The sequence below is a fragment of the Schistocerca piceifrons genome, chromosome X, assembly GCF_021461385.2.
Source record: "Schistocerca piceifrons isolate TAMUIC-IGC-003096 chromosome X, iqSchPice1.1, whole genome shotgun sequence".
NCBI lineage: Eukaryota > Metazoa > Arthropoda > Insecta > Orthoptera > Acrididae > Schistocerca > Schistocerca piceifrons.
Window position 1 is genome coordinate 713,540,639 of NC_060149.1, and position 13,083 is coordinate 713,553,721.

Genomic DNA, 13,083 nt, shown 5'->3' on the forward strand with positions numbered 1-13,083 from the left:
TCATTCGCTCGAATTGTCCCGAATGGCCGGCCGAATTGGCCGAGCGGCTCTAGGCGCTACAGTCTCGAACCGCGCGACCGCTACGGTAGCAGGTTCGAATCCTACCTTGGGCATGGATGTGTGTGATGTCCTTAGGTTAGTTAGGTTTAAGTAGTTCTAAGTTCTAGGGGACTGATGACCTCAGAAGTTAAGTCCCATAGTACTGAGAGCCATTTGAACCATTTTGTCCCGAATGTTCTTCAAGCCAGTCATCAAAACTTGAGGCCTGGTGACATGGCGCATTGCCATCCATTAAATTTCCATCTTTTTTTGGAAAAATGAAGTCCATGAATGGCTGCACATTGTCTCCAAGTAGCCGAAGATAACCATTTCCAGTCAATGATCGGTTCAGTTGGACCAGAGGACCCAGCTCGCCATTTCAACACAGCCCCCATCATTTTGGAGTACAGTGTCTTGTTGAAAACTTACGTCCTCGGTTTCGTAGGATCTACGCCACCCTCGAACCATATCGTCAGCTCTTACCAACGGAAATCTGGACTCACCTGACCGGTACACGATTTCCCTGTCGTCTACGGTCCAACCGAGTCACGAGCCTAGGAGAGGCGAAGCAGCCGATGGCGTGCTGTTAGCAAAGGTACTCGCGTCGGTCGTCTGCTGCCATACTCCAATAACGCCAAATTTCGCCACACTGTCCTAACGTAAACGGTCGTCGTACGTCCCATACTGATTTCTGCATCTACTTCACGCAGTTTTGTTTGTCATTCTCTTGACACTGTGGATCTCGAAATGTTGAGTTCCCTAACGAATTCCTAAATATAATGTACCATGCGTCCAGTTCTGTTACGTCTGCCACAGACGGCCCCTGCTAGGCAGACTACACTCAAAACACCCCTGTCTACCATATAACAGACACAAGCACTTGCAGGCGCAACCAAGAGGAAAACAATTCTTCAAAATAAACAGAACTTGCTAGAGACTAATGCGAACCTTTTTCTGCAGAGGTCGCCTCACAGACACAGGGAAAGTTGGAGTACTCCGCCGAACTCCGCCTGCTTTGTAAGGCTAGCGCAGCAGCAGTACAGCCAGTTCCTCGCCGAGCTAGGACCACATCCGACGGACCTCACCAACGCTCTTGATGAATAGTCGTCTACATGTTATTTGTTTTCTTTGTGTGTATATAGTTATTGTTCGAAGAGTGTAGTTCAGTTTCAATAAACGACATTATACTGAGTGTTCTACAATACTGAGTATTCAAGTTCCAACTACTATTCCGTGTTAAAAGTCAGATAATTCCCGTTATGCGACCATAATCACACCGGAAACCTTTTCACATGAAGCACCTGAGTACAAACGACAGCTTCGCCAATATAATACCGTTTTATACATTGTGTACGCGACACTGCCGCCATGTGTATACGTGCATATCGCTATCCTGTGACTTTTATCACCTTAGTGCAATGTAAGTTTAAAATGTACAATTAGGGTAAAGGAAGTTCCACAATAACATTATTTCAGGTTACGTATTTCTTGTGGGTAGTACAGTTTACAGTGCTACTTACCGATTCGAAGCCCAGGAGAACTAGCAGTGGGATGGTGGTCATGCCACCCCTCTTCCACTCCTCCAGGGACACCGTGCCATCGGCGTCGTAGTCTATCTCCACCATCATGTCCTTCAGGATCTGAAACCGCCACGAGGATTGACAGTTATTCTTCATGTACAGGACTTTTCTAAAAATATGCGTGCGATTTCAGAACACTATGTCTTCTACATGGCTGAAGATCACAAATTGGCGTGCATTATAACTTGAGCACCAAAAATAAAATTTTATCTTGGCGATATATGAAAGTAAAGCCTCCTATTGCTTTCGTACTTCATTAAGTTGGTAAAGTAGAAATAATGGTTTTTGAACACAACCGCAAGGCTTCATCCGCAGTCCACTCCATTAACAGTGTCCTCCATCAACAGATGGCAACACTGTGTTGGTTTAGAAAATGATTGACACTGAAGCACGTGTAAGACATCGTTCTGGAATTGAATTCCTTGCAGCAGACGCTGCGACACTCAGTCGTATTCATGAAAGACTGAAGAAGGTGAATAGAGATGATACGACGGACGACAGCACAGGTTTAGTCAATCGTCTCGTCACTGTAGAGAAGCTGGAAGGCGAACGCATTATCTGATGCAACGCGGAGCAGCCAGACAGCAGACACAACATCCATCGTGTCAACCAAATCATCCACGACGACCAACAGGTAACAACAAATGAATTGTCTCGCCAGTTACCCATCGGGAAAGGCGGTGTCGTAGCCTTTATTAAAATTCTGGGTTACACCAAGACTTGTGCACGCTGGGTACCGAAAATATTGACGGAGCAGAATAAAGAGACCTTGCACCATCAGATTTCCATCTGCTCGCCCAAAAATAGGAAGCGTTATTTTCTGACTGATCCTCGTAGTTGAAGGACTTATGAGCATGCATGTAAAAGATGTACCATTCTAAAACCTGATGGCTAATTTGAAAATAAAGGCTTTGTTGTCCTATGTAAATCGAAAGACGAAAGTAATATGGAGTAGCAGAAATGATATTACGGATAAACTGAACAGCGAATTTGGGGACTACGAAGTAGACGACTTGCAGGAATTCTTTGACGTTGGAAGCAAAATAACGCATTACGGACAAAGAAAGGAAGACAAAAGAATAGGGGTTTTCAAGCCAAAGAAGTCTGCCAATGTCAAATATTGGTCTTAATTTGGGTATGAAATGTCTGAGAAAGTACGTATCGAGCAAAGTTTTGTACGGAAGTGGGAAAACTGGAAAAGAAGAGAATCGAAGCCTTTGAAACGGGGTGCTACAGAGGACTTTTGATAATAAAGAAGACTGGTAAGGTAAGAAATGAGTCGGTTCTCGGTAAACATGTGGAAAACGTGGATAAGAATGGGAGGAGGGGCTGGTCATGATGATAGAACAGGTGTTCAGGTATCATGGCTTAATTTCCAAGGGAGCTGTCGAGGGTGAAAACCATACGAATGACGGAAATTGACATATATCCAATAAATAGCTGAGGAATTTGGCTGCGAGATCTACTATGATCTGAGAGGCTGGCACAAAATAAGAAGTCGTGGCGAGCTGCATCACACCATACAGAAGACTGATTACCGAAAAATTTCATCCTTAAAACATCCTATGCATAAATTAAAACGCACCTCAAGTTCGTATCTTCATTCATGAAGAAGGTATATAGTACAGTGAAATATTGTTGATCTTTTTGAAACATGTAATTAACTGTCAGCTTGACTATGGATGATAGGTTGACTCACCGGCTTCAACTCTGAAGCATCCCATCCTAGGTACTCTGCTACATTCATCATTTGGTTTACGATACAGTCGATTTCCTGCAAAAAAACTGTTTGTTAACGGAAGCTTTTTCGGGGCATGTAGATAATTTTACTGTATTAACAATCGTTGCAACTTACATCAGTGTCCAGTACGCCATTTCCATCAGTGTCGTATAGACGGAACATAACTGGAAATGAGCATAACATTTCAATAATAAAACAGTGTAATTAAATTATAATGGGTTACACGTTTACTATTATTGAACAACTGCATTCAGCTAACAGGTCTACCGACTAACTGAGGCACGTAGACAGTACTCACACTCTAATTTGTCTTCTGGCCGTCCTCCTTCTATGAGGGACAAGTAACAGATGATGTCTTTGAGAGGAACAGTCACCGACCGGACGTCAAGCTCCTCTCGTTTGTATTTCACTTTTACTTTCTCTTTTTCTCTTTCTTTGTGTCTGTCTTTGTCTTTGTCTTTGATTCTTCTTTTTGGTATAGCGCCTTTCGACTCTGGAAGCGAAACTGTAAGAATTGTGAATTAGACAAGTGATAATACTAAACCATAGATAGGTAGCCTGTTCAAACAAATGCTTAAAGCAGAGTGAAATTACATGATAAACCCTTGGAGTACCAAGGGGGAGGGGATGGTACTTAATGTCCACCTTTCGCAAATATACTTTATATTTCAAAATTTTGAAAAAGTGTTGTGGTGTCACCGCCAGACACCACAAGTGTTTATGTTTTTAATTATTACTCGTACCAGATTCCGTAATTGTTTTATATTTTTCAGCGAAACAAAGCCAGACCCAAACTTCCGTATGTCATCAGCCATGTGTCTACAACCTGCACTCGTACATTCACTGTGTATATTCCCGTACATGGGAGGCATTTTAACTGAAAGTGTCTGGCCAGTGCCCTTGTTGTTCAAAAGTACGTTGCAATGTTCCTTCGGACAATGCAGTATCGTACGTAACAAATGTCAAATTCACATTTTTTAGTTCAGAACCGTTGTTACACCTCTACAATGTGTTCGGAAATTCCCGTTACAGACTTCTAGGGCTTGTAGAGGGGAGTCAGTATATAAAATTTTAAATTGGAACACGTGTTTGGAAACTTACTGTTTCCGTGCTACAACCGTTTGGAAATATGTTGGTAAGTTTTACAAGCAATTGATTAGGCGTGACCCAGTACATCACTTATTTTACAATTCCACTCATTAATAGTAAAAGAAATTGCTCGTGTACTCGTGGACGGATTGTCTTCAACGTGACGAAATTCGGGTGTGCGGTGTCTCCTTGGAGCATCACTGTCACGCCTGCTGACAGTGAAGGTACTCTTTCTCGGAGGCGTTGCATAAATATGGCGAAAAGAGTATGTAGTGGAGTCGGACGTTGAGGAGAGCGAGCTTGATGAAAGCGACGAGCAGCCGTGAGCTTCGCCATTCAAAAGGATCATGTCGGTGTGTTCTGCAAACGCGTAAACAACCATGCTGTTCTAATACTCACAGACACGTGAATCGGTCGCGAACCAGGTCAGACAGGTAGGGTAAACGTCAAATGAAATTATCCGATCCGACGTAACCCCGTCCCTCATCATGACCACCCTATCGCGTACCTACCTAGCGAACATGTTTTCAAACGGCTGTAGCACGTAAACGGTACGCCTCAGGACATGACTTCCTATTCGAAATATTATATATTCACCTCCATCTGCAAGCCCTGGAAATTTGTAATGGGAATTTCCGAAAAGTCAACGACAATAAATGAAACCTCAATTTTTTTTAAACTTTTCTGTCGTGGTCATGAAGTTCCCATCCTCTGTCTGCACATACTATTGAAAATTCATTGGTATTGTTAAGATTGTGCTAAAAGATATTTTCAGTTTCTGGACTCTACTTAAACATCAGTAACTATTTAGAAAGGAGCTTTTTAATAAAAGTTTACAACAATTAACACATTTTTTATTTAATCTTTTTTTGTGGTGGGCACAGGGTACCCTCACCCCATGGTAGTACACCTTGCGTCGTATTGCTAGTGTTAATGAAGAGAAAAGGCACAACCTACTCAAACTGTCGAAGATATGCCTCCATAGATGCATGGATGTGTCTGATGTCCTTAGGTTAGTTAGGTTTAAGTAGTTCTAAGTCTAGGGGACTGATGACGTCAGATGTTAAGTCCCATAGTGCTCAGAGCTATTTGAACCATTTTTGTAAACAGATCCTCACAGACAAGAACCGCAGACAAGTGTCACGCCTTTTCAATGACAAAAGGTTTCAAGCAAGACGGGAATTGCTTTTTTCAGTGAATTCAGGTCCATCTCAAACTGTTTCGGAGCAAAATTAGTGAAGGAATCTGCATACGATATGCATTTCCAGTTTGGTACCTAGCAAAAAGCCATTCCTCGCAGCATCACATAAAACTACACGTCTTGAGAAGGTCAGACGGCCCAGAAACTGGACAGTAACTGAGTGTAAGCGCGTAGTGTGGTTCAACGAGTCACGATTTTGCCACTTTTTAAATGACAGGAGGCTTCGGGTGTACCAACAGCCCAATGAGGCGTTTGTGCAGCGTGTATTTCACGTCGGAGGACACAAGAGGTTCAAGTTCACACAACGACACTAGCATGATACTGTAACTGACAGAAAATGAGTTTCATTTCATGCATGGTCTGAGCCGAAATATACGCAACTTACTAATCATACGTATAGATGATTATGCACTGATCAGCCACAACATTATGACCACCAACCTACTAAAGATACAAACCAGTTCAGGTGATAGCAGCGTCACCTGGCGAAGAATGACTACTAGTCAAGACACACGCACGGTGCATGTACTATCTGTGAGCTTGCTGTCCGTGTGTAGAATGGGGAAGGCGCGCGATCTATTTGAGTTTGACCGAGGGTAGATTGTGATGGCCCGGAGGTTCAGCAGGAGTATTTCGGAAACTCGAGAACTGCACGACTCGTCGAGTGTTCGAGGAGTGCTATGGTGAATGTCTTCAAACGTGGCAAAAGCAAGGTGAAACCATGTTCGGATATGGTGGGGTCGGATGCCGTAGGCTGGGCAGACTGCTTATACAGGACAGGCAGCGAACTGTGGCGGAACTAACATCAGATTTTAATGCTGGGCAGAGTACAGGTGTGTCTGAATACAAAGTGCAGCGAACAGTCCTAGCCCGCATCTCGTGGTCGTGCGGTAGCTTTCTCGCTTCCCACGCCCGGGTTCGATTCCCGGCGGGGTCAGGGATTTTCTCTGCCTCGTGATGGCTGGGTGTTGTGTGCTGTCCTTAGGTTAGTTAGGTTTAAGTAGTTCTAAGTTCTAGGGGACTGATGACCATAGATGTTAAGTCCCATAGTGCTCAGAGCCATTTTTTTGAACAGTCCTAACGATGGGCAACCGCAGCCGATGACCCATGCATGTGCCAATGTTAACACCACGACTTCGGCAACTACGACTGAAATGGGCACGTGACGATTGGCACTGGACGCAGTGGCACAGCGTTCATAGTCTGATGAATCCCAATACCTTCATCATACCGACGGAAGGGCGCGAATCTGTCGTCTTCCGTGGAAATAGCTCGTTGACACCTGTTCTGCCGAACGGCGGTGGCTCCATTATGCTCTGGGGAACATTCTTGCGGGCATTCATTGCCGAGTGCAGCTAATGCAAGGCACTATGACGGCCAAGGAGTATCGTGCATTGGTCGTAGACAACGTATACCCCTGCATGACAATCATGTTTCCCGACGGAAGTGGCATTTTTCAGTAAGATAATGCACCATGTCACAAGGCCAGGAGTGTGATGGAATGGTTCGAGGAACACAGTGGCGAGCTGCAATAGATGTACTGGCCCCCCAATTCACCAGATCTGAGCCCGATCGAAGACATCTGGGATGTGATTGAACTTGGCGTCAGAGATCATGCCCCCCCCCCCCTTTCCCCCAGAACTTAGGGGAATTATGTGACTTGTGTGTGCAGACGTCGTACCAACTCTCTCCAGTGTCCTACCAAGGCCTTTATTACCTGTGTCAAAGGTGGACATACCAGCTATTAGGTAGGTGGTCAAAATGTTCTGGCTGACCAATATATACATGTGAGAACAACGGAAGTTTTCGTGCAGTTTTACTGAACGAGGAACGGAGTGGAGTAGGGATGCCGGTTGTCGCTGAAACAACCGTTTTTCACTTATATCGTTTTTTCACACTATTTTAACATAAGTGTCCAATCTGCTCAAAATAATCGGTTTATGAAATAACTAATTTTCGGTTTTTTAACATAAGTGTTAAATCCGCTCAAAATAACCGGTCTATGAAATAACTAATTTTCGGTTTTTATTCCTATCACTTCCTGTAATAAACGCAGAAATCGAAAGAAGATTGAAACATTTTTACTCTCTCAGTTTCAAGATACATAGAAGCAAAATATTAAATTACATAGGAAAATAAAACAAAACTAAGTCCGTCCACCACTCGCTGCTTTCCTCGAAAGGTGGTAAGTGGCTGAACACTCCACATCTCAGCAGTATTCTCCTATTGATTCTAATTTTACGAAATTCTGCTAAAATGATGTAATTGGGCAGCATACCACTATTTGAGCATTACGATGGCCAGTGCTGAAGGGTGAAAACTGGGGTTGGAGAACTCTGTTTTTCAAGGGCTACAAGCAAATAAAGGCACTTTATGTAGACACAGGCAGCAAATCAGCTACTTTCTATTTTTATTGTAAACAGTGAATTAATTTTTGTTAAGTTTTTTATTTATTATTGTTACCATAATTGCCCTCCTCTTTTATTATTTCATAGAAAAGGTAGACAAATATTCAGTCTTTTAAAACAGATGAAGCATTGCACTTCACTGCAACGTCACTTCATAAAAATATTTTCAGACTAGGATTGGTGACATTCTGCAATACAACGGATGTCCGACGACGACAGCAAGAAACTACCGTGCATACGGTGGCAAGGTTCGTACACTGAAAGTACACGCGTATCTTAAGCCACGACACACGGAAACAGGGACACTATTGTCTTAGCAATGCTGTACGACTTCTTATGTCATGTGATTGCTATTAAAATAGCACTAATCGCTTTTTACATTTTCAAATTTCAAACCAATGCAAATTTTACGAATAAAAATTACTCCTTTTTTAAAAAAAGTTTATTTAAAAACGAAAAATTTTAACATTGTTGCTATGACTAATTAATATTTCAGTTTTTTTACTTGGTTATTAATCAAAAACAAAGAAAAATCTGTTATAACTGAGACCAATCAAATACTGAAAAATACCGGGTATTCAAAACTAAAATACCGGTATCTGTTTTAAACGGTCTTTTTTCCCCATATATAGAGTGGAGGAGGAAACCTATGAGCCATTGCTGGAAATTTCAGTGTCAGGACGAGAGCAATTACTGATCGTCAGTTCTAAATGTGTGGTAATGGAGATCTTTAACAAAAACTTTAAAAAAATTGAAGCACTGTCACAATTACCTGTGAAAGGAGTACGTATAGCGAGCCCAGTAGAGGCCCAAGCAAAGTACCAGAGGCCAAACGTACTCTTCACAGCGTCTTCCGAAACTTTAAATGGCTCAAATGGCTCTGAGCACTATGGGACTTAACATCTATGGTCATCAGTCCCGTAGAACTTAGAACTACTTAAACCTAACTAACCTAAGGACAGCACACAACACCCAGTCATCACGAGGCAGAGAAAATCCCTGACCCCGCCGGGAATCGAACCCGGGAACCCGGGCGTGGGAAGCGAGAACGCTACCGCACGACCACGAGCTACGGACCGAAACTTTAAGTGCAGTATTATATACACGGTAGGAGTTGCTAAAATGCGTATTTTGAGGTAAGGCATTATTTGTAGGAAATGAATATTTAGGGTGATACGAGATCCTGAAAACAGTTTGCGTCTCTTCATAAACAACTTTCAGCCTCATCGATGTCTGGGGCTCTACCTTGAAAAACAACACACGATCTTCTGTGGTGTATCAACAGTGGCGTTCACTTCTAATTACAATTCACGACATTTTATCGAAGATGTAACATTACACTTTACAGAATTTGAAAGACATGCATTTAACCCTTTGTCTACCAACAAAAAAAATCTTTCTTCGAATTAACATTTTCTTAACACAGGTAAAACCAAGTACATAAGAAATTAAAATAAATTCTAGTATTTTCAGCAAAAATGTTATAGACCTACAGAATTTGGGCTGCATTAGATTTTACAGCGAAACCACTGATAAACAGGGAATTGATAAGTTTTTGTTCTACTTTGTTAAACAGTTATTATTAGCCATGCAGAGTCCAACATCATAATTCTGGAACATCCATTTGGTATATGGCGTGACCCACTTTGCTACACGACAAAGCACACCCTCTGAATCAGGCAGCTACATTGCTTCCTCACGGGCAGCCACAGCTAATACAAGCTATTCACGAGCCGGTCCTATTGCACGAGGCCAGTATATCCGCTAGCCAATTGACCACCGTTGATTGCATGTCACTTCACCGGTGCAATAGGACTGCATACGCTACGCCTCCTTCGCCAAGACACATCTCAGCACTGTTGCCAATCTTCGATGTATTATTTGAAACTGGAAAACGGTGCCAGAGTGTTACTAGGATTTATGGATTCGTCAACCGCCTACACTTTTTGTTGGGTTGTGAGATGACAAAAAAAAAGAGTCGCACAAGTTTTCAGAAGTGGTGAGATGATGAAATGACTCGAACCAGATTTGCTAATGCTTACAGACAAACTACATTTGTTTATTACGATGGCTGATTCATAACGACGAAATGAGGCACACAAACCGTCATTTTAAAGACACAGTAACATTTAACGTGAACTGAAGAGCTCTAATCTGTATAACTACAAACAATAAACAGTTTACAGACAGCGGAGCACATAAGAAGTATGAGCTATGCAAGTAACCTTAAGGTCAGGAAAGGCGGGAAACGGACAGTATCTGATCAAAAGTATCCCGAGACCTATTAGTGACCATTAACATGGGGTGTATCCAATCTTCAGCTTTATGACAGCTTGAACTTTAATGGGGATATTTTCATGCGATGTCTGAAGGTCTGTGAAGGAATGGCTGCCCGTTCTTCGTCAAGAACCGAAACAAGGTTTTGATGTTGGATGCTGGGGCCTGTAGCAAAGTCTACGTCCTAACTCCACACATAGGTGCTCCATTGGGTTTAGGTTGGGATTCTGGATAGACCAGCTTATTACAGGAATGTTGTTGTCCACAAACTATTGCCTCGTCGTCTCCGAATTGTTCCCTTTATGCAGTACACAATGCAGTAAATAGCCTTCCGCATTTAAAATTTTCTTAGGCGGCATAATGGGACCACAGCCGAACCACTAAAACCACCACCCTTACCTCCTCCGTAATTGGCTGTTGGCACTACACATGATGGCAGGTAACGCTCGCCAGGCATCCGCCAAACCCAAACTCTTCCATCTGACTGCGTGATTCTTCATAGCAAATCACTCGTTTCCAGCCATCCATTTATTTCGAAACCAACTGGCAACAATGCTCTTTTTGTACAGAAAATATCGGATTGAGTGCTTGAGATTTGTGTCAAGGCTATTACTTGTGATAAACTAAAGCACAGGCAAAAACGAAAAATCTACTCTTGCTCATTCACTATAATTAGTGAGAAAATTTGCAGGTAACCTCATATTTACCTTCTAGTCTGCCATTGGTGAAGGCAGATGTGCTGGATTTCTTAGGTGATGACCTAGACGCCTCGTGGGTGGGAGATACCTCTGGTCCCTTTCGCTCGTGTACGTCGTAACACGACTGAGACGCCTGCGTCACCTTCATCAGAGGGTGAACGGCTGCGCCGACGCTTCCTGCGGAACGAGAATTACAACTTACCACTCACGCACTGTATGTCAGCATGAAAAAGAAGTAGACCTCAGCTTGGCAGGACATGTCGATAGCAGCAGCTGTTATTCTAGCGCACGCTGCAACTTGTCTTATAACACAGTTTCCCAACCTGTGGTCAAGTGGTTCGCCAAAACCCTTTTTCCATAATAGCAAGTTTCGAGGCTAGGGCTATTACTGTTTCATTTTAAAATTAAATTAACCCTATTATGCCCCTTCTTACATATATTTAAATTCTGCAATTTATCACATTATTTCCACAAAAAATTAATATTTACCGTGAATATCTGATTTACAGTCATGTAATAATGTTAGGAATTCATCGAAATTTAGTCTGCCAGCTTCTTTGTGTTCTAGCAATACTAACAGTAGTACCACGACCCGACTAGGAACGGTTATGTAGAGGTCAGGCGTTTGATTTTCAACAATAGCTCGCATCTCCTTTCCTCGTGGGAAATGTAGTGAGTTGTCAGTTGTGTATTAGAATCGTTACTGTTCAGATTAAAATGGATAATTGGTTGAAAAGTGGAAGTTTCAAAGGGCAACAGGGTTTAAGCAAATCGCAGGCTAGTTTTGTGTCAACAGGTTATTCAGCTTCTAGTGATGTGCGTCAATTCCACAAAACTGAAACTTGTGTAACGAAAAGAAAGTGCGCTGGTAACTACACAGGGTTTGGATTTTCATATGTAGGTGACAAGGACTACTGAACAAGACCACAGTGTGTTGTTTGTGGCGACATTCTCGTTAACAGTACTCTGAAACCTTCTCCAGCGCACCTACATAAACAAATTTGCTGATTTTTTCTTCATTTTTTACGCGAAAACCTAACGAGAGGAAAAATGATTTACCTACTTTTGTATCCATTGCAAACAGTGACAATGAGAATGCTCTTGAAGCCTTTTCTCGCATAAGCTACAGAATTGCTAAAACTGCAAAACCTCATTCAATAACTGAAGATTCAGTGCAGCCAATAAATGATGTAGTACGACGCACGCTTGGAGAATCTTTCACAAAAGAAGTCAATATGGTACCATCCGCGAATACAGTCAACCGCCGTATTAAAGAGCTGTCAAACTATGTCGAAAACGAAATTTTGGAAAGAGTTCGTGTTAGTCCTTCTTTTGCGATTCAACTTGACGAATCGACTGATGTTGCCAATTTAGCTATTTTTACTTTTCGTCCACTATATTAATGGGGAGTCTGTAGAAGAGAAGCTACTATTCTACAGACCCTTAAAACAGAGAACTACGGGAGGAGATATATTTAAGTTAACCGACGCATATTTTCGCGAAAATTCAATAGACTGGTCTCGCTGTGTAGGCATTTGTTCAGATAGTGCGAAATCTGTGATGGGGTGTTATGCAGGGTTTGTTGCCAAAGAGAAATCGGTAGCGCCGAATGCTTCTAGGACACATTGTTGCATTCATAAGCAGGCCGTTATTTCTAAACACGTGCCCTATGGATTGATATCTGTGCTGAAGGATGCAGTGAAAATAATTAATTTTGCTAAGGTTCGCCCTACAAATTTCTGCATCTTTGCAGGCTTTGTGACGAAATGGGAAAGCATTTATAAGAGTTTATTGTCTCATACTGAAGGTAGGTGACTATCTCAAGGTAGAACTATTTCCAGACTAGATGAAGTTCATGTTTTTCTCATGAGCCACATCTTCCGCAAAGGAAAGTGCATGGAAGACGAAATCTGGTTTCAGACTGTAGCTTATTTGGCAGACATTTTCTCAAAAACTCACAGTTTAAGCTTATTTCTTCAGTGGTCAAACATAAACGTTTATATTGTGTAATACCGTATCGAATCATCCATTTAAAAAATTTAATTTTTGG

At 42.2% G+C, this 13,083-nt stretch overlaps 1 protein-coding gene across 2 annotated transcripts in view; it reads right to left on the reverse strand.

Annotated features, from left to right (window-relative positions):
• LOC124721987 (diacylglycerol kinase 1-like) overlaps positions 1 to 13,083 on the reverse strand; it is a 326,009-nt gene that overhangs the window by 286,913 nt on the left and 26,013 nt on the right. For both annotated transcript variants that reach the window (XM_047247159.1, XM_047247158.1), the window contains exons 2-6: positions 11,043 to 11,210; positions 3,659 to 3,865; positions 3,475 to 3,524; positions 3,319 to 3,393; positions 1,560 to 1,679 (exon numbers count right to left, since the gene is read on the reverse strand). In XM_047247159.1, coding sequence (XP_047103115.1) covers positions 1,560 to 1,679; positions 3,319 to 3,393; positions 3,475 to 3,524; positions 3,659 to 3,865; positions 11,043 to 11,181 — 591 coding nt within the window. In that variant the 5' untranslated portion in view covers positions 11,182 to 11,210. The remainder of the gene's footprint in view (positions 1 to 1,559; positions 1,680 to 3,318; positions 3,394 to 3,474; positions 3,525 to 3,658; positions 3,866 to 11,042; positions 11,211 to 13,083) is intronic.